The 27,328-nt window shown below is 37.1% G+C and overlaps 1 protein-coding gene across 1 annotated transcript in view; it reads left to right on the top strand.

Moving 5' to 3' along the window:
- The first annotated feature begins 881 nt into the window (after nucleotides 1–881).
- The window catches only part of AQR (aquarius intron-binding spliceosomal factor), a 53,198-nt gene continuing 26,751 nt past the window's right edge, over nucleotides 882–27,328 (top strand). The window contains exons 1-18 of the mRNA XM_048306516.1: nucleotides 882–1,022; nucleotides 1,843–1,883; nucleotides 2,871–2,906; nucleotides 5,048–5,168; nucleotides 6,458–6,598; nucleotides 8,254–8,322; nucleotides 8,800–8,900; nucleotides 9,525–9,601; nucleotides 10,822–10,886; nucleotides 12,755–12,871; nucleotides 14,358–14,471; nucleotides 15,252–15,355; nucleotides 16,046–16,148; nucleotides 17,201–17,321; nucleotides 20,179–20,320; nucleotides 21,044–21,222; nucleotides 23,017–23,184; nucleotides 23,608–23,777. Of these exons, the coding sequence (XP_048162473.1) occupies nucleotides 912–1,022; nucleotides 1,843–1,883; nucleotides 2,871–2,906; nucleotides 5,048–5,168; nucleotides 6,458–6,598; nucleotides 8,254–8,322; nucleotides 8,800–8,900; nucleotides 9,525–9,601; nucleotides 10,822–10,886; nucleotides 12,755–12,871; nucleotides 14,358–14,471; nucleotides 15,252–15,355; nucleotides 16,046–16,148; nucleotides 17,201–17,321; nucleotides 20,179–20,320; nucleotides 21,044–21,222; nucleotides 23,017–23,184; nucleotides 23,608–23,777 (1,980 nt within the window). The 5' untranslated portion in view covers nucleotides 882–911. The remainder of the gene's footprint in view (nucleotides 1,023–1,842; nucleotides 1,884–2,870; nucleotides 2,907–5,047; nucleotides 5,169–6,457; nucleotides 6,599–8,253; nucleotides 8,323–8,799; nucleotides 8,901–9,524; nucleotides 9,602–10,821; nucleotides 10,887–12,754; nucleotides 12,872–14,357; nucleotides 14,472–15,251; nucleotides 15,356–16,045; nucleotides 16,149–17,200; nucleotides 17,322–20,178; nucleotides 20,321–21,043; nucleotides 21,223–23,016; nucleotides 23,185–23,607; nucleotides 23,778–27,328) is intronic.

Below are 27,328 nucleotides of genomic sequence, written 5' to 3'. Positions count from 1 at the left end.
GAAGATCGTGGCACCCACCGTGTCGCAGATCAACGCGGAGTACGTGACACAGGTAGGGCTGGCGGGGCCCCCGGGCCGCCTCTCCCGCGGCCGCAGCCGGGGCTCGAAGGGCTATTCCGGCCGCCTCAGGGTTTAAGTAGCCTTTTTAGGCCGTGGGTGATGGGGAAGGGGTCTTGTTTGATCGTAATTGAAGAGAGATGTACGCCTCTGTCATGTACGAGAGGGTGTTCCCCGCCCCCCCACCCCCCGCGCTTTTACAAAGCGAGATCAACAAAGCTGCGCTACAAAACGCATCAGTGCAATACACTGTGCACTGCTAGGAGGCATGTTTTAACATGTGAAAAGCTACCGAGAGTTCCATGTTGCTGAAAGTTTTAAGTGATTTTCTACAAGTCGTCTTTTTTTTCGTTTTGGTTTTTTTTTTTTTTCCTCTTGGAAATCTGCTTTCCTTCCCTTTCTAGAGCATAAAGAAGCTTGAATAAAGTTGCAGAGGAAGCGCTTGTCATCATTGCTCAGGAGTTTTGGTGAAGAGATGGCTACAGCAAAGAGCCTTAAACTGCTACACTTTCATATATAGCCTGTAGTTACTTGTCAGATTTCTCAAAGAAACATAATCACTTGCCTTTGGAATTTACAGTTCCTGAAAGATGGTTTATTTTTGATGGATTTGTTAGATGTAACTTAAGAATAGAAAATGTTTGTTATATGCAATCTATGCATCTGAAATTTTTCCAGATAATCACATTTCTCTTGAAAGAGGTTTAGGCATAAAAGCCTTAAATGGTTGATAAGCATAGCTGTTAGAAAACATAATTTTGTTACTTGTAGTTAGCATAAGGTGAAATTAAGCAAGATACTAGTAAAATAAAGTTTGGGGATAGAATGTGCTGTAGAGATATTGTATCATTAACATGAAAATGTATGTATTTAACCTTTCTTTTTTCTTTTTTTTTTTCCTTGTGCAGTTAGCAAATAAATACTGGGCTCCACATGTGAAGAAAACATTGTCTTTTGATGTAAAGGTAATTGGTTCTACTGAAATTTTGTTGGGATGTAAAAGAATGAGAATCAACTGTTCCCTGATGTTCCAATGTCCAGTGTTGCTTATTTTATATGAGAGTATAGGAGACTGCTTGGAAGGTCAACAGTTGCTTGAGACACTGTAATTTATTATGTATGTGTAGTTTATAAATGTAGGCACTGTCAGGAAGGTGTGCTATAGCATGCAGTTATTTTGTGTGCTGTTTGTCCAGTTTATTTTGGCCAAGAATTTACAAGGGCAAAAGACTTTTGAGCATCTACTTTGAGGTTAAAAGATGCTTGACAGGGTTCTACTTTTAGAAATCAAACAAGGATGAAAGTTGCAGGTATTACTGAACTGTGTTCTTTCTAAAAGCTTCTTTGGTGACTTCCATCAGACAACTTCATTGCCATTCTGGTGGATATGTGCATTTTGAATGTTTAAAATTTGGCATGGTGTGTTTGGTTTTGTGTACTGCAGGGTACTTAAGTGTTGAGTTTCTTCTCCTTGTGGATGTTTGCCTGAATCTCCCTGTTTAGCCTCCCTTTACTCAGTCTTTTTGTAGTATTTGTAATGGAATTTGTCTGTGATTGTTAGAACTAGGATGTACATAAACAGCTGAACTACATCTTTATGTCATGTGATGTCGTAGAGTGCCTATTGCAACTGATAGTGAAGATTCTTTCCATTTTGTTGGAAAAACTTGTTAAAATTATTTAAATAGCAGTAAGCAGAGAGTAACTAACTCAGATAAGATGTCTTAATGCATTTTGAATCACTTTAGAGGGTATATGAAATTCTCCTAAAATTTTTTTGCTTAGGTCATTGAAGATGTATATACAAAAGAAATTGTCAGGTCAAAGTAAGTACACCAGTTCCTTTCTCTTATTTACCACCATTCCAACATTATCCATATTGGAGTTGTTTCTAATGTTTGATAGAATGCTTTAAAACTCATCTATATGTTGAAAGCAGATGAAAATTACTCAAGTGCATTTAAGTAATTTAATCATTATGGTATTTCAAAGTCTGAATGTGGTAACAAGAGAATTCCTCAACCCATAAACCTTAAACGTGATGGTTGGACTTGGTATTTTTCAGTCCCTTTACGTGGTAGTCTGTTGTCTTTTATGTTGGTTTTGTCGTGGTGGTTATAGAAGGCTGATCCTTTCTTTTGTCCCTAAGGAATGCAAAGGAAAAAAAAAACTGTTGAGGAGTGCACTGCCTCTAGCTTCCTTCTCTGTTCTGGTTGCTGTTACCAGATTCATGAAGGGAAAGCCTAGTTTCAATGAATTGAATTGTACTGTTAGATGGGGGAGGTGAATCCAAGATGCACTGCATTCTGCACCTTTGTGCACAGAAAAGAGTTGTAACTGTAGCTGGAGCTTTTTGGGGAAGATCAAGGGCTGCAGAGAATTCTCTGTATGAAGGCAATTAAGAATTTGTCATACAGAATCAAAGCAAACTTCTTTTTTCAGTCAGTCAGAAAAAATACCATTATGAACAGATTAAGTAGTAGTTTTCCAGGAGACACTCTCAGCTTCTAGCAGTTTGTATCTTCAAGGCTATTGGAAGTGGTGTCTTCATATTTAAAAGACCTACATGAATTTCTTTAAAATGTGAATTTAATTGCTTAATGAACATCTATGAGCCTTAGCTTCCACAGTGTTAGAGCAGTTGCTTCTACATTCAATTGCTATTGCATGGAAATGTCAGGACAGAAACAATTCCTGAGTGTTTCTACAAGTTTCCTTATGTAATGAAATAGGGGAAAATACAGCTATTTTCCATCCAGCTGTGTGTGGGAGGCTTTCTTTCCTGTGTTAATTGATTACTTTTTCCTTTTTAGGTTTGCGATTAGAAAGATAATGCTTCTTGAATTCAGGTAAGCTGATGGGAGGGGAATTTGGAGTTACTTGTTCATAGGAACCTGTAAAGATGAGAAGCAAATGCAGGGCAGTAAGACAGTTTGAAGGTAGCGTACTCATTCATACTTCATAAGGCCTTGAATTGTGTACTGAGGAAAATTAAGTGAGGAGAGCTTCATTTAAAGAGGAAATAATTCCATAAATGTAAGTTACGTCTCAGAGTGTCTTGTTTTATGATTCTCAATTTCTAGTCTAAGTGGAGCACTGAGAAAGAGAGTATGAATGAAAGAAGCGATGAACTTGGGTCTGTAATTTGGAATGTGCCATTAAGCCTTAAATCAGAACTCACTGAAATCAGAGAAGTTTTTGGATTAAGTCTCTTACTATGAGTCTAAAAATGAATTGTGCTACAGCAGCGTCGTTAACATTTTCTTGTCTTGAAAAGAAATGGAAATCTGTTTAAACAGTTTAAAACTACAGACTTTCCTGGGAGAACTTTTAGAGTATGTCTGAAATGATGTAAATAAGTATTTGCAATATGCACGTATTTAAAAACACAGTATTTTATGTTCTGTTTGGCCGTTTTATCTCTCAAACCTGAAGAACAAATACAATGAGATGTTTTTTGCTTGAGGTAGATTCTTTGTTTCAAAAAGGCTCAAGTCCATAAGTTAGTACCAGTAACTACAAAAGGACAAACTTCCCTTGGTTTTCTGCTTCTCAATTAGAAAAGGTGCAGAAGAGAAAATGTAAATTATGGTTTAGGGTTTGACGCTAACAGTGACATGCAATGGACTTCTGGAATTTATATGTCAGCAGTAGCACAGAGTTAGAGGTTCCTGTCCTTTCTGTGAAGATTCTTAATGTCATCAGCCTCTCATGTAACTGTAGTACTTTCTGGTCTATAGCCACATCTGCTGCCATTTGTCCTGTAACTAATTTTCTCTCCTTTCTTTGCTGTTCCCTACCCTTTCCCCACTTTGTCTGTTAAGCTCTTCTGTGTTTACCTTTGTGAGATTTTCCTGTCCTTCATTCTTGCTCATGAATGTTTATCTCACTTGGGGAATCATAGTATTTTTATTAAAACATATTAAAGTCTACTAGAATTCTAGGTGAAATGTTCTGTGGAGTTCTGTGGGTTTTTGGGGGATGTTTCCTCTTCCATTGCCAAATCCAAGCACCACCATCTCTGGCACTTGCCTTTTCTGAAACTATTGAATTACCTTACTGTACACACACAAGAGTTAGCTGGAAAAAATAAATAGGTAAAACTGAGCTGTCTCATGAGGGTCTAAATGAGTGTTAGAGCAGGCATTGAGAGGAAGGAATGGATGAGCAGCTTGTTTAGGAGGAAACAAAACTTTCTGGTGGCAGTTGATAAAATAGCACAGGGTGCGAGACTGGATTTAGGGATTGCCTGCTCAGATGTAGCTGTCTTGCACAGGAAATTAAAGGAGAGAGACAGTCCAAATAGCCTCTCATCTCTTAAGATCTAGTATCAAGAGTTTCATCTGTGAGTAATGGACAATACTAAAGAAGAAGAAATGCTCATTGCAAGGAAGCTGCAATGTTCCAGTGTCCAGCAATCTTTTTCACCTTGAAAATATTTAACCACGCCCTTAATATTCAAAGCTTTATTTTAGTTGCACAGTATGCACTGTTTTTATTGCCTTTATATGATTAGAAGCATGAAAGATGATGTCTAGATGATTCCTAAATTTTCACAAAAAAGGTTATTTAGTAATACAGATACAGTTTTACAGTAGTTTTCCTTTGCATCTTATGCTTGGAAATGCTGAATATGACATTCTTTAGACAACTGAAATTTTTTCTTTTTTATTCTTTTGGAAAATCAACATGAATTTGTGTTACGAAATGATATGGACCTGTGGCTGCTTCTTGCACTTGAAAACCTGCTGGTGAATTTGTCTTCCTGATAAAAAACTCATTTGCCTCTTGTAGCAGTTACTGAGTCTAACAAGTTTTGCTTCAGTGACCTAGAGGAGAGCTAACTTGAGGAACTACTCACAAACTATGAAGATGGCTTTCAGGAGAAGGAGGGAAAAAAAAAAAAACCTTGTGGATAACTGCTCTTTTAAATGAGTGACAGATTATGTGGGTGGCTGCAACTAATGAAATACTCTTTATCTCTTCACAGTCAGTACCTTGAAAATTACCTATGGATGAATTATTCTCCAGAGGTGTCCAGTAAGGCATATTTAATGTCAATCTGCTGTATGGTGAATGAGAAGTTCAGAGAGAATGTCCCTGCGTGGGAGGTAACTGATTCAATTGCAGCTAGAATTGACTTTGATCTGCAAGTTGCAGCTATTACAGTGTGCTCACTTACAGTGACAGGAGGTAGAAGAGCTTGTAGTGTTAAAAGGAAATGGTGCCTCCGCTGGAATATCTCATATGGTGTTTTAAACTTCGTGTTCTTTTTTGGAGAAAGGAATGGACAGGTGAAAAATTTCTTGATTCCTTCTGGTGTGGAAGTCCTTGGTTGTGCTCTGAGATGCTGAACATTATCACCAGCATTTGCTTTTTTTGGCATTGGACAGAAGTTGGGTATTTACAGAGAAGTCCTTGCTCTGATATTGAAAGAAAAAAGGGATTTATGTATCTGTACATAGAAAAGGGCACCACTGGAAGTCTAACATATTACCCAATAATATCTTGCTTAAAGCATGGGAACATAGTTTTCTACCTTTTTTGCTTTATACTAAAATAATGTCTTCCTCTTCTTTTGTGTATATTGTTTGGTTGATTTTTTTGTTTGGGGCTTTTTTTTTTTGTAGGAATAGGTTTAGAAATTACTTGATGTTTCTACAAACAATCCAGGTTTCACAGGCTGCCTCAACACCATGGCCCTAGTTGTACATTGTATGCAGGCATTATTTCAGAAGCACACTTACTTCAATACGTGTGCCATTACTTGAGTGTTGGCAAAGCACAAAGGATTAATAATTTGCTCGTATGTGCTTTTCTTCTGTCATCTGTACTAGATACAAAATGACAGGTGCACGTTATGTTCCATGCAGCTTAGTTAAATTTGGTTTTGGTACATGACTGCCCTTGTAAAGGAACTGTTTTATCTTGGTGATTATTTAGTTTATCTTTTTCCTGCTGAGGTAGCTGAATGGAAGTTCCAGGACTATAATTGATCTCTGATGGCTTTTACCGGTTCACTTTTTGCAGATCACCTAGAGCTGCCATAGTTTTGGCCAAAACCTACCTCTTATCTTCTGCCTGGGACATTTTACAGTACTTCTGTGCAGTCACTTGTTGAACATTCTCACAAGATTTCACTCGTGCTTCTTGGTCAGTTTGTCCTGCACATCACGTGTTAGACTATGCAGAAGGTATAAGGGGAGGATCCCTTGTCAGGATGATATCATTAGTCTGTTTTGCTTGTGCTGCCTGGTCAGAATAAATGAAAATGAGAAAAAGTAATCCCTTCTTTTATAGATTTAAATGGATTTAGAGAACTTAAGCTATGTTATGTAAATGAAGATTGAAATTATTTTTATCAACCAGACTCAAAATTACCTTCCTCTTCTATTCCTAGACATTCAAAAAAAGGCCAGAACACTTTCCTTTCTTTTTCAAATGCATACTGGAGGCATCGCTGGTTGAAAATGAGAGTGAGTACTCTCTGCATGAACAGACAGTCCTGCTGCTTTTCCTTGATCACTGCTTCAATAGTTTGGTATGTTAAAAGCAGCTGTAATATTTCCAGTGTGTTTATGCTGTTCTGTGTTCATAGCAGTTTAGTTTGAGCAATTTCTTCTTACAAGGCAGATGAAGCAAAATTCCAGTTTAAGGAAAAGACAGTACTGGAGGGCTTTAACTCTCTGTTTTGACTCTTGCTTTAGCTTTCTCATCACGTTTGCTGTTCTCTGACTCAAGGTCATAGATGAGACTTGAAACTGGAGGATTGGCAGTTTTTTAAAGACATTTTATAAATTTAATAATTTTAAAGACATAATAAATTTAAAGACAGGATTTAATATACATTTTTGTATTGTATTAAAATTTGTTTTATATTAAAAATGATACTTTAAAATTTATGTATTTATGTTTGAAAAGGTGCTTTACATTTAAAAGCAGATTAGTTACTACTGTGCTCTTTTTAGTCTGCCTAGAAAATAGCACAAAAATTATTTCCATTACCTATTGAGAAACATGGTGGGGCTTTTATCACTTTTGAAACCAGGTTTAAATACAATTTTTATCTGCAGTTCTCCTGAGTTAATTTTAAGAAAGCATTGGACCAATTTGTGTTCTCAATCTATAGTTAAAACAGAGTTAAAGATCCTAAATAGCAAGCAGGAAGAATAATTTACAATTACCTGTTATATGATGCAGTGCTCTCTAACCTCTCTTGCTATTGGGCTTTTTCTTACTTACATTGCACATGGGATGTATTATTGGGTCAGCACAAATAAAAAAATTATCTTTCAGACAAAACAACTTAGAAAGTGTTATTACTTGATTTTGGGATTAGGAGTGATTATGGGAGCCAGTAATCATCTTGAGCTTTATGTGTATAGTTTATTGAGATAGTGTTTTTCTGTAGTGGCCATGGTACAATGCATCTTCATTTTAAATAGTTTGATAGTGACTACAGAATCGTTCTTGTGGAGCACATTTCTAATACAACAAGGTAGGGAAGCCGGTGGAAATGTGCCTGTAAAAGCACACTTTTTAGAAGCTGTCCTTCTCTGTGAAAGGCAGATTGGAATAATCACAGTAGTGTTCTAGGGGAAGAGCACTGAAGTTTGAAGTTTCAGAATGCTGAGAATGGAGTATTTGTCCATGAAGACAAGTATACTTAAGATGTTAATTGAAATTTTTCATTAGTTCAGGAAAGAAGGAAACCTTGTGGATCCAAATCACAGGCAGAACTGGGGAGAGCACATTTGAACTGACATGGAGAAAATTATTTGTTTCAGAGAATGGGAAGAGTGTAGAAAAAGTGAGAGAAACTTGATAAATTAAGGGCTATGAGAGAGAAAGAATAGATTAAAAACAAGAAGAGAAAGCATGGTAGGAAAGCTGAGTTCAAGAATAAGAAATGACTGAAGAAGGAACATCAGTTCTCAGCAGCTTTTGTGCTAAAAATACTTGAATGGATGGGACCCCTGGTGAAGTATTAAGAACTGACAGACTCTATGAAAAGAACCTAAAACACAAAGGTGTTAGTCTGTAGTGCAGTTTCCTGTTAGGAAATTGTGAAATCTAATAGAACCATATAAATATTTTTGTCAGATGGTGATGTAAATTGATGTATTTTGTAAGACAGGCATATCAGAAAACATAAGAATGTTTTAAAAATTTTTTTCATCTGTAACTTTCTAACAGGAAGTGGATTTGATCAGAGGTCAGGTGCAGCAGCTCATTTCCTTACCAATGTGGATGGCTCTACAACCTGTAAGCATAACACTGTTAACTGGCAGAGCAGTTTTCTAGGCATTATCCAAGTCGCGTAAAGTAAATTCTTATGGAATACTGTTAAGGAACTCTTACAGCATTGCTCTAATATTTATTGCATTGAAAAATTATATTTTGGTGTGCTTTGTTAAATTCTTTCTTGTTTGTTGCAAATTTCCATATGTTTTGTGTAATTTTTCATAAAAATGAGCTTTGTTGTTTATAATTTCTTCAAGCTGTAATTTGTAGACAAGGCCAGCAGGTCACAGAGAGGCAGTGGAGTTGACATCTAGTCATGGCTGGACTCTCTAGCATTATTACATTTTTGTTTTACAGTGATACTTACTGAGAATAGCCAGACTGCTCTTTATTTCAGTTTGTTATATATTTTTTCTTTTTTAATAAAAAGACTGGACTGTATTTTTATCTCATGGAAACAAGGCTTCTTGGTGACTGAATAACATTTTAACATTTCAGAATCGACTGGAACAAGAGTTGAAAAAGACACCAAAACTAAGAAAATTCTGGAATCTAATTAAGAAAAATGATGCAAAAATGGATGAAGAGTCAAGAATGCAGTATGTTACAGAAACCTTTTTTCCTTAATGCATTCATTGTGTTTCAGCTAAAATAAATTGTTTCAATTAAAAAAGTGGTTTTTAGCAATCCTGTGGCAAGTAAGGATTAATCATATATGGGCCTCCTGGAAGCTGTTTAGTTTTTCAGTAGTCTTTATGAAAAGTACTATTTAGAACTTTATATTTTATTTGATCAGTGAATTTGTGGTATCAAATCTTAGAGCTACAATATTCATGTAGCTGCTCACTTTTTTTCATGACCATTAACAAATGTATAGGTATACAGCTTATGCAAGTATTTCAAGAAATCTGTGTCTATCTCACCAAATTAAATGTTCCAATGTCTTTGTGTTGCATTGTGGTAAGGTGTAGGAGGAGACATACTTCTCTTTGACACAGTAGGAAGCATGGGTTGTTAATCAGTTTCTGTGCCTAATAATTTTAATCTGTCTGCCTGAGTGCAGAGAGAAAAGTTATAATCTAAACAATTTAGGTGTGTTTCAAAGCAACCTACTACCATTATATAAATTTTGAAGCAGCTAACTTTGTATTAGTGAAAGCTACAATATACTTCTAGTCTGCATTTAGGGTGTATTAATTCTATTGTCATATGTCCAATTTTAGAGCATATCGAGAAAGAAGATTTCTTTCACAGCTCATTCAGAAATTCATTTCTGTTCTAAAGTCAATACCTGTCTCAGGTAACTGTGATTCTTACGTTACTTTGTTATCTGGTAATCTGTTGCTGAAGCAGCTAGTCCTCGGGATATCAGCCTGAGGCTGAGGACCTTACTCAGTTGGGGCTTGTAGTGAAATCTGTGCTTGTCTGCATGGATCTCACATCAAAATTAATATTCAAATCTGTATATACTTTGAAGATGAAACAGCAAAAAACTACTTTAAACTTCCTTCTGTTCAGTATGTACTTAGTAAAAACAATATTTCTGAGAACTGATATCTTTATTGTGTGCTTAGAGCCTTAAAGCATTAAAGCATTTCATACATACTTAGATGCCATGTTAAATAGGTGGTATAAATGCATATCATAAGGCTCTGTCTGTTCATACTGTTGATTTACAGTAAGAACAAAAGCCTAAGTGAAGTAAAAATCTGTAAAATTTGATTGTTCTTGACTCATTGTGACAAGCAAAATTGTCTGCTTGCCTGATTTAGAAAGGAAAAAAGTGCTTGTAGAGGAAGGTGTTAGCCTTTTAACAGAAAAGGGTTATTATGCTCTAAGCACAGCACAGTTTGGGTGAAATCAGTTCCCGGAGTTTTGTTTTTGCTGTTAAACTCTTAGCAAACTTCAGCTCTTACCTGAGCTGTAAGGGTAAATTTTGTGTAATGTGGCTTCCTCAGAAAGGATACCTATCCTATGTTTTCTAATTATGCTAGACCTGTTTTTGGGAATGTGTGAGTTACTTGGGCCACATTTACTTCAACAGTTCTTTGGGGGCTGTAAGAATTAGATAGTTGTTAAAGGAGACTTAATGTGTGTTTTGACATGCTTGTAAAGGCCCCTTAGTAGTCACCACTTTGACCTTTGAATATGGTCAAAGCCTTTTGCACACATCTTGTTTACAGCTTTTAAAAATATATTTTTCAGTACATGGCATTAGAAGTTCTTAATAAGCATAGTGGGCCAATGATACTTCATGGAAGTGAGCATTTTTGCCTGTTACATTCAAGGTTTTTCAACGTTGATAAAGTCACTCCTGAGATTCTGATTCTATTAATACTTCTATTTCTATTTTGAATATAAGAAAGGATTGTTTTAGAAAGAGAAGAATGTTTTGATTAGCTTTTAACAAGATTAAAATTAATACCATTATATTTGTAGCATTTAATTTTTAAAGAATTTTGCTAGTGTAAATGTATTGTGATGAGAATCAATTTTAGATTTTTAATTTTTTTTATCTAGGTCCTATTTCTATGGACAAAGTTCATTATTGTGAGAGGTTTATTGAACTCATGCTAGACCTTGAGGTAAGTTATTAAATTGATTCAGCCAGTTTCCAGGTGTACTTTTCTAGGGTTTAAGTGCATAAAGTAGTTATTACAGTCTTATTCCAAATAGGAGGTGGTTATGTCACAGCTGTGCACATGGTTGTTTAATAGTGATTTTCCATCTGTAAATAGGAGGTTGTAGCATTGCATCCATATTGGGAACTGGCCAGCAATGTTGATAAGCCACATGAATTCTTAGACAAAGCTAGGATCCTGAAGTGCTCAGTGAAGGGGATGTAATTGGAATAGTGGTAATAATACTGGGAATTTCTGAAAATGTGTGATGATTTAATCTGGTAGGAATAATTCAGAATTATTCTTCCCAGTGCATAACAGATCACTTAAAGTGTCTTTTGTGTTACTGGGTTAAATCCCAGAAAGCAGCACTAGTTCTGAAATGCAAGCTATTGCCTTTTGACTAGAGTTCATTGTTTTGAAGTACCAGGTCTGGTGAGCTGCAGTTTGTTACAGAGTAATGAGGAGTGGAGCAAGGTTTTGTGAAATTTTTCAGCAGATACCAGGGAAGTGAGACAATTTTAAGCACCCCAGTATCAGTATTAAATGTAAAAGACATTCATTTACAATTTCTTTTGTGAGTAATTATTTATTTAGAGTAACTTCAGATTCAGAAGGCATTCTGAAATAAGACAGAGTTTTCTGAAAGAGTATCACAGGGAACTTTAAAATGGCTTTGTGGTGAATTTCTGCAGGCTAGCTCTGTTAAATTGCCTAAGTAGTCTGTGCTTGTAGTTGAAATAGAATGAATAAATTAGAGCTTGCTGTCTTATGCATGTAATATACTCTGATAAGAGAAAATAGGTTGGAAGGTGAACTAAAGTCTGTCTGACTTAGTCAGAATGTTCAGAAGCAGCACGTTTAATATTGGTTCTCTCTAGGTACTACAGAAGGGTTAGAATTCAGACAGGTTATAAGTCTGTTTAAGTGACTGGAACAAGCAAATGAGAAATTAGCTGTAAATCCAAGTCTTTTTGCCTGTGTAGCATGTACTGTGTTAATGGGCCCTTCTTGTGTTGAACCCTTTTTCAGAATATTACTGTTTCATATTAAAGTGCCATCAGAACTGGTAATTTGGTAATTTGAAAGTAATGATTGAATGGAGAGTTCTTACGGTTTTATGAGTTTGTTTTTGTAATTATTGTGCAGAACAATCAACATTTTCTACTTTTATTTTCTCATCTTAGTTCTGAGCATCATGCTGATGCATTTTGGCTTTCTAAATTCCGTCTGTAGAGAACAACTAATTTTTCTCTTAAATTGTTGTGGTCTATTACTGTATGCTGTTCAACAGTTGCTACATACAGCAGTTTAAGCTATTTACATTCAGAAGAAAAGATCTCTGTTTTGTTGTTATTGAAGATTTGAAAAATACTTGAGTATTTTATTTGTATTTAGAAGAAACAGTTGGCAATTGTGAGGAAGACAAGCTTAAAATTCATTAAATTAGTGTAGAAAACAGACATTTAAAACAATGCAGAAGGAGTTTGACATATCATTTGTAGCACACAATCATTATGTAGACACTTAGTAGTAGAATAACTAGTTTATTTAATTTCCTTTTTTCCTGGCAGGGTAAATTCTCACTAATGGCAAGTTCATGCCATGTTCCCAGTTATGTAAAGGACTGTGTTCATAGCAGCTTACCTGCATAAACCCAGTGTCTTGGCATACCTAAATGCTGCTTTAATACCTCTGTTAGGGTATTAGATATGCAAATAACTGCTGCAATCTATTTTAATATGCCTTCTTGAAATGGAAAATTCTGAGAAGCCAGGATTTCTTGCCTTTTTGAAGAGTTGCTTGTATTAACGTGAGGTTATTTACCACAGGCTTTGCTTCCCACCCGGCGCTGGTTTAATACAGTGTTGGATGACTCCCATCTTGTCGTTCACTGTTACCTGTCTAGTCTCGCTAAAAGAGAGAAAGAGGGTCATCTCTTCTGCCAGGTGAGATACAAAGTTTTTGAAAAGAACTTTCTTGTTCCCTTTGTTTCTGAATGCTGCAGTTGTTCTGCTTTTTATTTGTTTGTTAAAGATAGGCTTTTTCTTTGGATGCAAACTACATGTTTATTTAATATTTCACACAGTAGTTCTTTCTTACCTGTACCTGTGTGACTGCTCTTACATTTCATGGAATCATAGGATGGCTTAGGTTGGAATGGACCTTAAAGATCATCCATTTCCAAGCCCCCTGCCATGGACAGGGACACCTTCTACTAGACCAGCTTACTCAGAGTTCTGTCCAGCCTGGTCATGTACACCTCCAGGGATGGGCCATCCACAGTCTCTGTGGGCAACCAGTTCCACTGCCTCACCACCCTCACAGTAAAAAATTTCATCCTGCTATCTAATCTAAACCTGCCCTCCTTCAGTTTAAGCCCATTTCCTCTGGTCCTATCACTACATGTCCTGTGAATAGTCCTTATCCATCCTTCTTGTAGCTCCCTTTAGGTACTGTAAAGGCTGTTGTAAGGAGTTCCTGGAGCCTTCTCTTCTCCAGGCTGAACAGTCTTAACTCTCAGCCAGTTGTTACAGAAGAGGTGCTCTAGCCTTATAGTAAGCTCCTCTGGAGATTTTCCAACAAGTCCACGGGGTTTTTTTGTGTTGGAAACCCCAGGGCTGGACATGGTACTCCAGATGGGGTCTCACAAAATCAGAGTAATATTTCTGCTTCTGTTTTTGAGAAGTTCTTAAAAGTACAAGCTAGAAAGCAGTGCGGCTTCTGACATGCTTTACCACACACATAGCAGAAGTTGTCACCACTGCATTCTTCTCTTGTTCATTTTTGACTTCACACTGTTCTGCAGTGCAGCTGTTTCTCACTCCTGTCCTTCAGGTTACTCACTCATAGCTAGTATATTGTTTTCTTACAGCAGGATCTGAAGATCTGTCCCCTTTCCTGCATGTCAGCTGCTTTTCCTGCTGCTTGCTGTCCCCCATTTCTGGCATTTGTTCATTTTCTCTGAGGGTCAGTATTGATGGAACACAAAGCCAGCAGCACATCTGAATAATTTTCTTCCTCCAAGTTAAATAATCCCATTGAAAGGTAGGATGAATTTCAGAGCTGCCATCAGAGAGGGCAGAAGGCTGCAGGACCTCTCCCTTTTGGTAGCAGCAAGCCATAAGTTGGGTTCAGTGACAGCCTCTGGCTAAGATCACCTTACTGTGATTCATTTCAGTTTCAAGTACTGGTATATCAAGAAACCATATTGCTTGTGGACTATACTGCAATTTTGCTGGCTTGCAGATGAAATACCTGACAAATTCTTTTGTGCATCAGCCATGTATAAAATGTAGATACCACTACTTAGTCCATTTCTTCTAGGACTTTGAGGAGTTTTTGTTTGTGCATTTGTCCTCTTAAATTGTGGTTTTGTTTGTGTTTGGGTGTCTCTTATTGTTAATCTACTAATTTAGATTGATGATGTCTCAGCTTTTAGATATGCTCAAATTCTACACTGGCTTTGAAATCAATGATCAGACTGGAAATGCTTTGACAGAGAATGAGATGACCACAATTCACTATGACAGAATTACTTCTCTACAGGTAAGTAGAGGATAAAGTGCTTAGGAGAGACAGAGGGATTGGTTTTGCTGTTCTAGTCTAATTTGCATCTGGAATACGCATGAGGTTGTTTCCTAAATGAAACCCCTTATTTTCCCTGTTGAGTTACAGAAAAAGCTTTAGCTTGACTGCCTGTACCATACTGAAGACATGTAGCACCTCAGTGTGGCAGATGTGACTATGAGGAAATAATATGCTCTAGCAAAACATCAGCATTTTGGACCTTGTGTTACCAAAAATAATGGTTCCTGTTAAGTCTGTTAAGAAGGGAAAGCAGGTTGCTGTAGGACCCTGTGGTGATGCAGTAGGTGGCAGCATTTCCTCAAGATCACTGTGCACATGTGCCAGCAGTGGTCCCTTGTACGAAAGAGACAAAGTAAATTCACACATGCTTGTTAGAATTGTTCCCATCAGTTTTAACAGAACAGTTCAAGGAAGCATGGTTAAGTTAAACTTGTTCCTTGCCTTTCTTAGTTGCTGCAAAGCTACATATCTGCTCCCTTATGTTTTATTTTAATGACAACAAATGCTGGTAGAAGGGTGTATAAGAAAGATACTGTGTCAGAAGTCCAGGATACCAAATAGATGGTGTTAAGAAAAATGGAGATTTAATCTGTCTTGTATTTCTATTCTGGTAGGGTTCATGGAATAGTGCATGTTATAAATCAGAAGAAGCTATGCTTTTTTCTAAATATTTAAACTGTTATTAAATTGTTTCATTAATGTGCTTACATCCAGTTTTCATGCATGGGTCTTTTGTAGAGAGCAGCATTTGCACATTTCCCAGAGTTATATGACTTTGCACTCTCAAATGTAGCTGCAGTAGATACCCGTGATGCACTGGTGAAGTTATTTGGACCTCTTAGGTAAGTTACCAAATTGAAATTGAAATTCTTGGTTCTCAGTATGATTAAATTTAACAAATTTCCAGCCCTTTTTCTTCCTGACTTCTCATGTGCGTTCTCACGTGGCTTACCAGTTCCTTCTGACTTGTCACAGTGCCTTTACATATGCTAAAATAGGGAGACAGGGAGAGTTTGGGTTCACTAGAAGTGACAGATAACTTTATTTTTCTTTTATTCTTATGAATGTAAGAAAGTATTAATTTTCTGTAAAATAAGTTAGCTGCTTACAGCAGTTGTAGCAGTAATTAACTTGTAGTAGTTAACCTCTAATTTATTTATTTTTTTTTACTCTGTTCTGTAGAAGAACTACAACAGAAATCATGAAAGCATGCCACTGTACTAACTGTACTATATTGTAGATGCTGTGAGTAAAGGATAGCAGTATGGTATTTTGACAGTGTGTGCTTTGTTGTTTGGTTCTGTGTCAGGTCTTGAAACAATAAAAAATATTCATCCCTTGCCATGTTTGTTGTAGGTGTGAGGTTCAGCTTACACCTTATGCACAAACTTCACTTAAAAGACCGACCCGTAATTGTTTGTCTCTGGTCAAAAGAGACAGCTGGAATTTTCTTTAAGGAAGAAGAAGCTGCCGTGCGTGCTGTCTCTGGTTTCAGTGTGACAGGGGCTTTTCTTTGTCCTCTCGCTGTGCAGCTCCAACGTTCTCCACCAGGTGGCGTCGTACCTGTGCCTGCTGCCGCCCCTGGCCGAGGGCGAGGACACGAGCCACGACAAGGAGTTCCTGCTGGAATTGCTGGTAAAGGCAGGCTTCGTGCTGCTGGTGCTTCTTCTGTTGGAAGCTCAAGGCATAGCTACATCCAGCGACTACACTGCAGTAAAGTAGTCATTTAGGATGTTTTGCTGAACTACCTATGAACCACATCCGTGTTATAGCAGTAATTGGCATATACTAAGATGGGGTTTAAAACCATATAAATTATTTGGAAATGCCTATTCGTAATTGTAGTTTCCTTGAGAAACTAATGTGTGGGTTTTTTGGTGTAATTGTAAAGGTCAATAAGGAGAGTCTTGGCAATGGTTTTGAGTTCTTCTGAAAAAGTTTTTGTTCTTAATTCAGGAACCTTTTTTGTCTCATTTAAAAACAAAAAAATTGCTAAAGTAGATCTAGATATTCAGTACCTACTTGGGCCTCAAACCAATTTGAAATATTGTTTGATGCATGCTGTGTTTTTTTGGATATTCAAGGTATACCAATATTACTGTAGCCTTTTAATCTGATGTCAGTATTAGAATAGCATAGCTGTTTTTTAAAATCTCTTTAATAAGCATGTTTTGTGGTTGTTGATTTCTTGAAAAGCTGTTCATGTAGTTTTCTAAGGTTAAGAGGCCTATGGATGCCATGGAGAGATACTTGTTCAGATAACATATCATAGTATTGGATAGATTTTTTTTGTGTCCCAAAGAGGAAACTAAAGACTGTTACTGAATGAGCAGTGTTAGTTAGATACTGACCATATGTTTAATGGAAAGTAAAATAAGTTTTATTTGAAGTTGATTGTCTGCTGAGCCTTGACTGAAAATTTTCAGTTCTGTTGTGCCATTTTTGGTCTGCTGAATAGCCAGATGATTGTTTGATTCTAGTACTCTGACCAGTGGTTGGACTATGTGTTTGTTCATCTTCTGATGTCACTGTGTGCGTTTAGTTATATTAAAATTTTTAATTAAAAAATATTGATGGAGAAAATGCAAGTGACCACCAGTAGTCTTATGAATTAATGTCTATGTTTCAAAAACATCTCTGTTGTTCCTTTTTGACTTAGAGAAGTTTGGAATGCTTCCTTTCTTTAGGTTTCCCGTCATGAGCGACGAATATCTCAAATTCAGCAACTCAACCAGATGCCTCTGTATCCCACAGAGAAGATTATTTGGGATGAAAATATTGTACCAACTGAATATTACTCTGGAGAAGGTATGATTAGTAGTTCAGCAAATGTTGAACAGAACAGTAAATGCTGCAATAAAAAAAGGAGTTCTGTTGTATTATGTTTATTCTGTCCAAGAAACTTACACACGGTACTTTGGCATCTTTCAGTATCTTAGAGTGAGATCAAGGGGGCTTTTTCAGTTATGAATCAGGAACTCCTGAGATTAAATTGTTGGCAAATACATAGTGGATTTAAAGAAAAATCCAAAAATCTATTTTTACACAAAGGTGTTTATTTGCTTCTGGATAGCAGATGTGCTGTACTACCAGGTGAGGCACAGGTAAGGTGAAAAAGGTTGGAAACAGCAGAAGAAAAGCTGTTGTCCATGCTTTGCGCTGAATTATGTTCAAGAAAGCCTTTCTAAATAGGAGAGGGGGGAAGGGTGGTAATGGGAGGAAATTAACACTACTTTTCTAACTTCAGTTTCAGGGTAAAAGTACATGCAGTCACTGAAAGGTGGCTACTTTGAGAACCTAATGTGCTCACGATCAAGGAAGCAAACTGCTGGTATTGCAAACAGGAAACATGTAATTTTAAGGTTTTCAATAAACAGCATGTGTATTTTTGTCTAGCTACTGTTAAAAACTGTTGTTTTAATATAGATCATGAGAAATTTTATTAGAAATGTGAGAAATTTAATTTGGAATGTGGAAATTTCAAATAGCAACGCTTATCTACAAAGATTAGTATAAAGTTTGTTTTGGGTTTCAGCAGTGAGTATTCCATACCCTTCTCCATGTAGTTTTGATTTAGAGGGGTTTTTTTGTGTAGGTATAAGCTGTAAGTTCAGCTGCTTAACGTAAATCAGTCATTTTGGATAAATTCTCTGTGAAACAAGTATTAATGAAAGAGATGACCACTTTAGATAGGCAGGGTTAGAGGCAACAAAGGATCTTTTTCTGAACAAGATATGATACAAAGGTCATCTAGAGATCTGCCCAAGAAGAGGAAAAGGTATTTTTCTTTAGTGTGATGCAATTAGTTAAAAGCTGATTCAAATTCTTGTAAAGGCCTGCTGATGATGTTTAATCCTTAAAAAAAAGGCAACAAAGAAGAGACTGCACTTCCCCAAAAAAACCCCAAACCAAAATAAAGTAAAAAAACCCTAAACCAGGGAGATTGCTGTAATTTCTAGGAAATTAATATATAAACCAAGTCTTTTTTTTTAATTTTCTTTTTTGTTTCAGTGAACAGCACATAGGTTGTTCTAATGCTCTGAAACATTCAGGTTCTTAAATGCAGGTCAAGGCAGCTTTACTGTCGTTCATCCTGGATTGGGAGGCTGACTTCTGTGTGCTGTGTGGTTATGTTTGATTAGCCAAATATATTAATGGCAATATATGGGTTACAGTGGGGGAGGGAAGGGGGGGCAGGAGGAGAAAGTAGCTCATCACACCTGTTTTGTGTCTTTTTAATAATGCATTAAAGAAATTCTGTTCTTGATGAAATGTAATTTTGTTAAGTAACACTGGTTGCTAGTGGAAACATTTCCGCCTGTGTTGAATGCTTTTGCAGTTAGGATATTGATGGTGCTGTTGTGAAGTATTTCTTTTGCTGTCAGACTGTTACAAGTATTTTTTTCTATTTTGCTTCTCTTAGTTTAGTTTACACCTTTTCCTTTTAATCTCCATGTATTCTCCTGCCGTGGTTTCAAACAAGACAGTGTTGGTTTTGTGGTCTTTAAGGGGTTTTTTTGTGTTCTTAAAAGTAGCTAAATTAGCTTGGTCTAAAACTTATGTAAGAGTAATTTAACCCAAGAAGGATAGGAGTATTGTTTCTATTTTCTTTTAGAAAGTGAGGGAAGAAGAACATCTCTCTGATAAATACTGTGCAGCCTTAAAGAGGTGTTGCTTCACACCCTGCCCTTTGTGCATATGTGCATATGACTAGCTTTACAGGACAAGGGTTTCTTATTTGGTGTTGGGAAATGTGTTAAAGTATTTTATCACCATCAGGCTTTCCAGAATAGAAATTACTGTGTTCTGCTGCCTTTCTTCACTGCTGGTGTATTAGTGCATGTGAAAGTCAATGTGTAGTACCTGTACCAGAGAAAGGTTTCAACAATAATATTGCAAGTTTCAAAAGCAAGATGATTTCACAGATCTTAAACATAGGTGTCAAACCGGAATAGTAGTCCAGTAATGTTATAATTTACAGGAATTTTAATTATGGAAAATTTGCATCTAAGACTATCCTAAAATAGTGGAAGAGGCTTTAGGACCTGTCTAGGAGTTCTAATACTCCTTATGTAGTAAGATCTAATCTTCCTATGTTTTTCATTCTCATTTAAAAAACAAACCAGTAACAGAAACTTTAGAGATGTGTATTAAAATTTGATTTCTTGACTTAAACCTTTTTTCTACATTAATGGTTTTCATGACATCTAATAAACATAAAGCATGGGAATTGGGAAATTGTTGGATGCTGCATGTTTTTTATTAGTTTATGAGCCTTTTTCATCATTATGTAATGCTAACTTAATTGTTGCATTTCCAAAGACCATTACTTTGCTCTGCATTTGATTTTAATAAACTCAATTTTGTTATAGTCTGAATACACTCATGGATTTAATATTTAAGAAGTTCACCATATTACTGCTAGAAGGATGAAAATCCCTTCAATCTTGTGCAGGTTCCTTTAGATAGAACCTGAAAAATACATGCGTTTTAGAGGTACATATTGATAAAAGGGGTAGTTTTTAGAATCTCCAAGGACAACAGCCATGGCAGTTGTGCAGTAAAGTGTGTACGTATGTATGAATTCCTAGAAACAGTATATTAATTCTTTTTTTTTGTTGTTTATCCCTCAAATACCTCTTCCTTTCTACCCTTAAATGCTTAGGCTGTCTGGCACTCCCCAAGCTGAATCTGCAGTTTCTGACTCTCCATGACTACCTGCTGAGGAACTTCAATCTTTTCCGCTTGGAGTCTACCTATGAGATCAGACAGGACATCGAAGATAGTGTCAGTCGGATGAAACCATGGTAATGCTTACTAACTGGTGCAAACCAGTCAGTTCGCTTCTAATCGAAGTGTATTTGAGAACCAAAAACTGATACTGTGTGTATACTAAGTACATAGTACCAAATGTGTTTAAAATTGTTACGTAGATACCCTGCTTCATACTTACTCCTTCCTTCCATAAGGTGTTGCCATCCCAAGGGGTGATATTTTAAGGGTTTGTGGATATGTATCCCTGTAGGTATGTTAAAGGCAGTATTTTGGGTGCTAACAAACAGCCTTTGTTGTGTTAAGATGGATGAGTTAGCTCTCCATGAGTACTAAGCCTTGGCTGACGTTACAAAGTATGTAAACGTCACCAGCTTTGGTTTGTGAGATGTTGCTGAGTATTCTTGAATTTGCCATCTGCCACATTTTAATCCTCTTTAGATTTAAAGGGTTTATTTGGTGTGATATCTTTTATGCTCAGTAGTTGCTTTTTGTTATCTTTCCTTTTTCTTCTGTCTCTGTGAGGTTTTTTTATAATGCTAGCATAAGTTGCCTTTGTTTTTTGAAGTATAAGTCAGTTCATGTTATGCTTTGATTCTAAAATGCAGGATTACATGAATCTAATTCACTAGCACATATAGTTAAGAATTCTACTTTTGTCTTAAAAATTACTGTGTGATAAATTTTTTCACAGTTTAAAAAATAATTGAATCTGTTATCAGATAATGACTAACAAAACTTTGGGGTTTATTTCTTAGGTTATCAGAATATGGAGGTGTGGTCTTTGGTGGATGGGCTAGGATGGCACAACCCATTGTCTCTTTCACGGTGGTGGAGGTGGCCAAGCCCAACATTGGTGAAAACTGGCCCATGCGAGTAAGAGCAGATGTTACAATTAATTTGAATGTCCGAGATAACATCAAAGATGAATGGGAAGGTACTTAACATTCTTTGAAATAAAGTGCTCAAAATAGGTGCTCATAAAATACATCTGGGTGTAATCTTATTTGTAAGAAAAGGGGTTTTTAATCCAAGATACAGATTTGTCAATCCTAATACACTGCTCAGAAGTCAGTTCCTCAAATTCCAGGTTTAATACGTTTATATTTTCCTAAAGTGAAGATTGAAATTACTAAAGTACTTAGATGTTCATTGGGAACAGAATGTTTATTCCTTCAGACTGATGTCATTCGGTGACCAAATGTAAAATTCTGTCCTTTACAGGGTCTGTGGAAAGTTAACTTAGCATTTTAAATAATGTGTATGCTAAAAATGTCATATTGAAAAGTATGGGGAATGTGATATCTGTCTCATACACAAGTGGAGAGGAGCGGTTTTTATTTAATTTAAACCAGTGCACTTTAGTAGTTTTCAGTATGTTTGAATATTACGAAGTGCTGACTGTACCAAATGCTGTTTCTTATAAGTATCCACAGGCAGCACTTCTCTTGCTTGGGGATTTGAACTTTAGTTGACCGTGTTGGCAAGTGACATAGAAGCATGCACTTGTATTATCAGGAAATGTCACTCCTTTCTCTTTTGTTAGAGAAACCTGATAAATGTGCTGGAGCTGCATAGTGTGATTACAGGTCACGTAGCACAGATGCTAAAGCTGGACTGTGTGATAAATGAGCAGATACAAGTTTGGGACTGTAGATTTCTGTTAAAGTAGAAAATCTAGAAGGATAGCAGAGAATTCACTATGCTGAAGGTATCTATATAGTGGTGCACCTAGCTGTTTAAATACTAAAGCAGTCTGCGATTTTTAAAAAAAATGTTTTAAGTCAACACTGAGATGAAGAACTCATGAGTGATCGCCTGGCATAACGGGATCTTGGTGAAACTGCCTTCTGTTGGATAATATCTGGTGCATAATGAGAAAGTAATTGTCTCATGAAAAATACAGCATATTTTCTGAATTTTGAAGGTGTCTTAGATCTCTGAGAATCTGGAGGTATAGTGGGGAAAAGGTTTATTGTTCAGAATTATGTTAGTGAACTGGAGAAGCAGCATTTTAAAAGTAGGATGTAGTTCAACAGGGATCATTATTAAGCAAGAACAAGTCACTGTACAAATGCATTTTGGGGGAATAACTTACCAGGCAGTACCTCTGCAGAGTGGAAAGATCAGAGGTCATCATTGCTCACAAGTGAATGTGACTCCCCAACATTGTGTTAGTGCTGAGGGAAAAAGGAAAAACCTCAAGTTACATTGGAATTTATAAACTGGAATGTAACGCAGTAAACAAGTAACTTGGTTAAGTGACCTTTTACCCTATTAAACAGATAACTTGGTTTAAGGTTTTGTGCCCAGTTCTAGGCACTGCGCTTAACTTGTAAAAAAAAGAAAAAAAATTAGTTGGAGGTTTGTCCGGAAGAAGTCAATGAGAATGAGAGATTAATGCCAGACTTCTTTAGAGATGAGTGAAAATAACTAGGTTGTGTAACTGGAGTAGGATTATTGGGAGAATAATAACCTTGAAATAAATATGTTTGTTCTTATGAAAAAAGCATTCAGTTTCTACTTTTTAAATTTGGTATTATATCACAATGGCCTATGGTTTTGTTTTCTCTTAAGTTCAAGGCATATTTTGAAACAAAACAAATCATACTCTATCCAGGTGGGGTTTTATTTAAAAGAAATTTTAGTGCATTCTGTTGTATATATGTTATGGAATTGATAAGGAAAATGCCTTTCAGTCAAATCACTGACTGTTCCTTTTGGGGCTCAGGTCTGCGGAAGCATGATGTCTGCTTTTTGATCACGGTGCGTCCCATGCAACCCTATGGCACCAAGTTTGACCGACGACAGCCTTTTGTTGAGCAGACTGGGCTGGTGTATGTCAGAGGCTGTGAAATTCAGGGCATGCTGGATGAGAAAGGGCGTGTTATTGAAGAAGGTATGATATACCAAAACTTGTTCAAAAGATTTATCTTTTCTTTCCTTCTCTATTTTTTATTTTTAACAGCCTAACTGATAATTTTCCTCTCTTTTAAGGAATGCTCATTGAATTAGATACATACTTGGAGAATACCAAACCAGTTCCATAACCAGCCTGAGAATGGTTAACTAGTTTCCTCTGGTAAAATCTCATGTAGCTGTATTAATTAAATAAATCCAGTACGTTGTGTTAAGGAATAAAATAGATTATATTCAAAAACTATTAGAATAGTGAAATGAAGATGTTTCTCTTGCTATGCAAAAATTAGTTTCATTGTATAAACTAATTTCATTTGAGGAACAATTATGGATCACTTATTTGAATGATAATTTGCTTTTGGCACTGAGTCAAATTCTAATCCTGCCGTTTCATTACGGACAGGTCCTGAACCCAAACCAAGACTTAAAGGTGATTGCAGAACATACAGAGTATTTCTGGACCCAAACCAGTATCAGCAGGACATGACCAATACAATACAAAATGGAGCAGAAGATGTTTATGAGACATTTAATATAATAATGAGAAGAAAACCGAAAGAAAACAATTTCAAGGTAAGATACTTGCTCCTTGACTCTTAGGTAAGAGTAAGTCTGCATATGCTGTCACTACTGAGACTTTTTTATTTTAGATGCATGTAGTTAGGCTTTTTAGGTGGCAGAGTTTAGGCTTTCCCTTCAGGAACCTAGAGCTTGTCATCTGGTGATAACTTTCCCCTGCAGATAACTCTTAAACTGAAAACCAGAACACTGCTACTTTGTTTGAGTACACAATAAAACATTAGTTTATAATTTCAGTCTTCTAACAGGAAACCTACAGATTTGGACTTTTGGGATAAGGGAGTATGTGGAGCATTTTTGTTACCTTATGTAATAGCGAACTGTAAGAAAAGGAATAAACCAGTTAAAATGTGAAAATCAGAGGAATCTATTAGCTTTTGGGAGGGTCACTGGAGCAATTTCTTGTTGGGCATGGGAGTATGTCAGATTGAGAGCAGCCCAGCTGGGAAGCTCTTGGAGGTTCTGGTGGATGACAAGCTTGACGTGAGCCAACAGTGTGCACTCACAGCCCAGAAATCAGCTGCATTCTGGTCTGCATCAAAAGCGGGGTGCCCAAGAGGTCACAGGAGATGCTTCTTCCCCTCTCACTCTGCTCTGGTAAGACCTCACGTGGAGTTCTGCATCCAGCTCTGTGCTCCCTTACACAAGAAAGACCTGTTGGAGCAAGTCCAGAAGAGGGACATAAAGATGATCAGAGGGATGGAGCACCTCTCTTATGAGGAAAGCCTGAGAGAGTTAGAGTTGTTTAGCCTGGAGAAGAGAAGGCTCTAGGGAGATCTGACTGCACCCTTTCAATAAGGGGTCTTATAAGAAGGATGAGGACAAACTTTCTACTGGTAATAGTACAAGGGGTAATGTTTATAAGGTAAAAGATGGTAGATGCAGACTCAATATAAGAAAGAAATATTTTATGATGAGGATGGTGAAATGCTGAAACAGGTTGCCCAGAGAGGTGGTAGATGCCCCACCCCTGGAAATTTTCAAGGTCAGGTTGGACAAGGCTCTGAGAAACCTGGTCTGGTTGAAGATGGCCCTGCTCATTGCAGGGTGGGTGGACTATATGGGCTTTAAAGGTTCCGTTCAGCCAAAACCATTATATGATTCAGCTTTAGCAGTGCTGAGCAGAAAAGAAGGAGCCACTTCCCTTGACCTGCTGGGGAATTCCTGCTGTAGCACAAGCACTACTGTTGGCCCTTTTCACTGTGAGGGTGCATAATTTTGTTCACCTAAAAATATTTCTTATTCAGTTTCTTTGCTCTTTAGACCTCTGAATCTTTAATTTTCCTTGAGTTTTCCATTATGAAAATGCAACATGAATGAAAAACTAGATTTCTTTTGCTGCCTTAAAATCATGCACTGCATAATTGAAGTGATTTTCATTTTAAAGGATTCTGTAGCAAGTTCTGTGTAAATGGATAAAAAGGTAGGCAGGAAGACTTGGATGTTTTTTCTTTCTATATCTAGGAAGATACCCCTTGTGTGTGGAGCAGTAGCTTACAGCCTGCATAGACCATTGTGGTGCCATCCACCTGTGGGTTGGTATACTCAAAGTACTTCATAGAGAGTCCTTTATAAATACATTAAAAAGAACCGCCACAGATTGTTTATGTTGTGTGTCTGTGGTAGGTTCCTTTCACACTGTAAATACAAATGCCCTCTGCCAAAGCCTCCTGATGAACAAGCATGTAGACGTGTTTTCTCATTCACTGCACTTCTGTGTAGCAAGAAGAAAGTCCTGCAGTCAGTGCTTAAGTTTGCTCGGCATTGCTGTTAAATGTTAGTGTAGCTTTCAAATTTGTACTGTGTTCTTGCAGTTAATTTACAGGTAAATCCCAATGCAAACCATTCTATGTTGGCATTTAGTAAAGTCTCATTCATTCATTTTCCAAGACAATCTAAGGTATTTCCATATTTATCACATTGCTACCAGTTTAGGTGCATGCATTCCATGTCATTTTCAAACCTTTCTACTTTAGCTGCATGAAAGAAAACAAGATGATGCTGTGATTAGTGCAGACAGTGTATGGAGCAGATAGAAGGCAGCTTGAAGTTTAAAGCTGAGCTTGTAGGAGAGAAGACAAGAGAACTCTTATGCAGTCCTTGTAAATTAAGAAGATGAGACAGCAGAGAAAGTGCAAATGCAATGTGTTTGCTGGAGGTGTCACCATCGTGTCACTACAATTGGTCAGCAGTGTTAGCTCTTACAAGAGCGAATCTTACTATTTTTATGTGCATAGAAATTACTTTTTGAAAAGCTGAAGCAAAGTTTTTGTGATGTAGAAGCAGCACATTAGCTGTTAGGAACATACTTTTTTGCTTCCTCTTAGAAACTGATCACTAGATTTAGAAATATTATCTGAAAAAGTGACGTTGTCTGATTTCTTTGTGCTTTTCTTAGCACAAACATATTATGCTGTGCTTAATACACGTTTAAGCCAGAAGTACTTGTTCTAGATTTGCAACAAAAATACAAAAAATTCATAGTTAATGTGGGACTCGTCCATCCATGCATCTCTGAAGTAATTGCAGGACCTTCAGGCTTCAGAAGTGCTAAGATGCCTTCAACTTCATAGCTTTACAGGGCTGTCACAGAATCCACAGCATGATTGCGATTGGAAGGAACAGATTCAGAGAATGGTTGAGGTTAGAGGGACCTTTGGAGATGATTCAGTCCAAGGTCTGTTTAAAGCAGAGTCAGCTAGAGCACGTTGCTCAAGATCTTGTCACTTTGTACAGTTGGAATTGGATATGTCCAGTGACGGACACTACATAACCAGTCTAGACAATCTGTTACTGTGTTGTATTGCTGCTGCAGTAAAAACATTTTGATGTATTTAGGTGGAAGTATCTCAATTTGTGTCCATTGCCCCTTGTCCTTTCACAGGGCACTACTGAGTCTCATTCTGCTGACCTTACTTCCTCCCATTATCTTTTTTTTATACAAATGGATACAATTCTCCACTGCCCCTTGAGATTTGTATTCCTGAGGCTAAGCAATCCCAGCTCTCTCAGCCTCTCATACAACAGATTATCCAATCCCTTAATCATTTTAGTGGTTCTTTGCTGGACTCATTCCAGTATGTCTGCCTCTTGTCCTGAGGAGCCCAGCACTGGCCACAGCACTCCAGATGTTGTCTCACCCATGTGAGTAGTGGGGAAGAACCAGGACCTTAATAGAGGTTGACAAAGCATGGATGATGATCACATTAACTGCTTCCTTGAATGATACCACACAAGCTAGAAAAGGACAGAGAATCCTACCCTTTGGAGATGGATATGTAAATATAGATTATCAGAATAAAATTCTGTACTTTGATTTGACTGACTTTCTTTTACAAGATTGGTGTTTGGAAGTTCTGTATTGTATTCTAGTGTGGACTGCTGATGTACTGTGCCATCCATTCGTATCCATGTTTGGTGGCATGGTAGGTCAGAGGATCTGGAAATCAGTGCAGGTCTGGTATCCTGTGTGTTCCTGCTGCTGCTGAAGAGCAGATACCTGCTGTCCAAATGCCAAGTTTCAAGTGAGATGGTTGTTGAAGACT

This window comes from Corvus hawaiiensis, chromosome 6, assembly GCF_020740725.1.
Source record: "Corvus hawaiiensis isolate bCorHaw1 chromosome 6, bCorHaw1.pri.cur, whole genome shotgun sequence".
In the NCBI taxonomy this organism is placed as follows: domain Eukaryota; kingdom Metazoa; phylum Chordata; class Aves; order Passeriformes; family Corvidae; genus Corvus; species Corvus hawaiiensis.
This window is presented reverse-complemented; position numbering and strand designations above follow the sequence as displayed.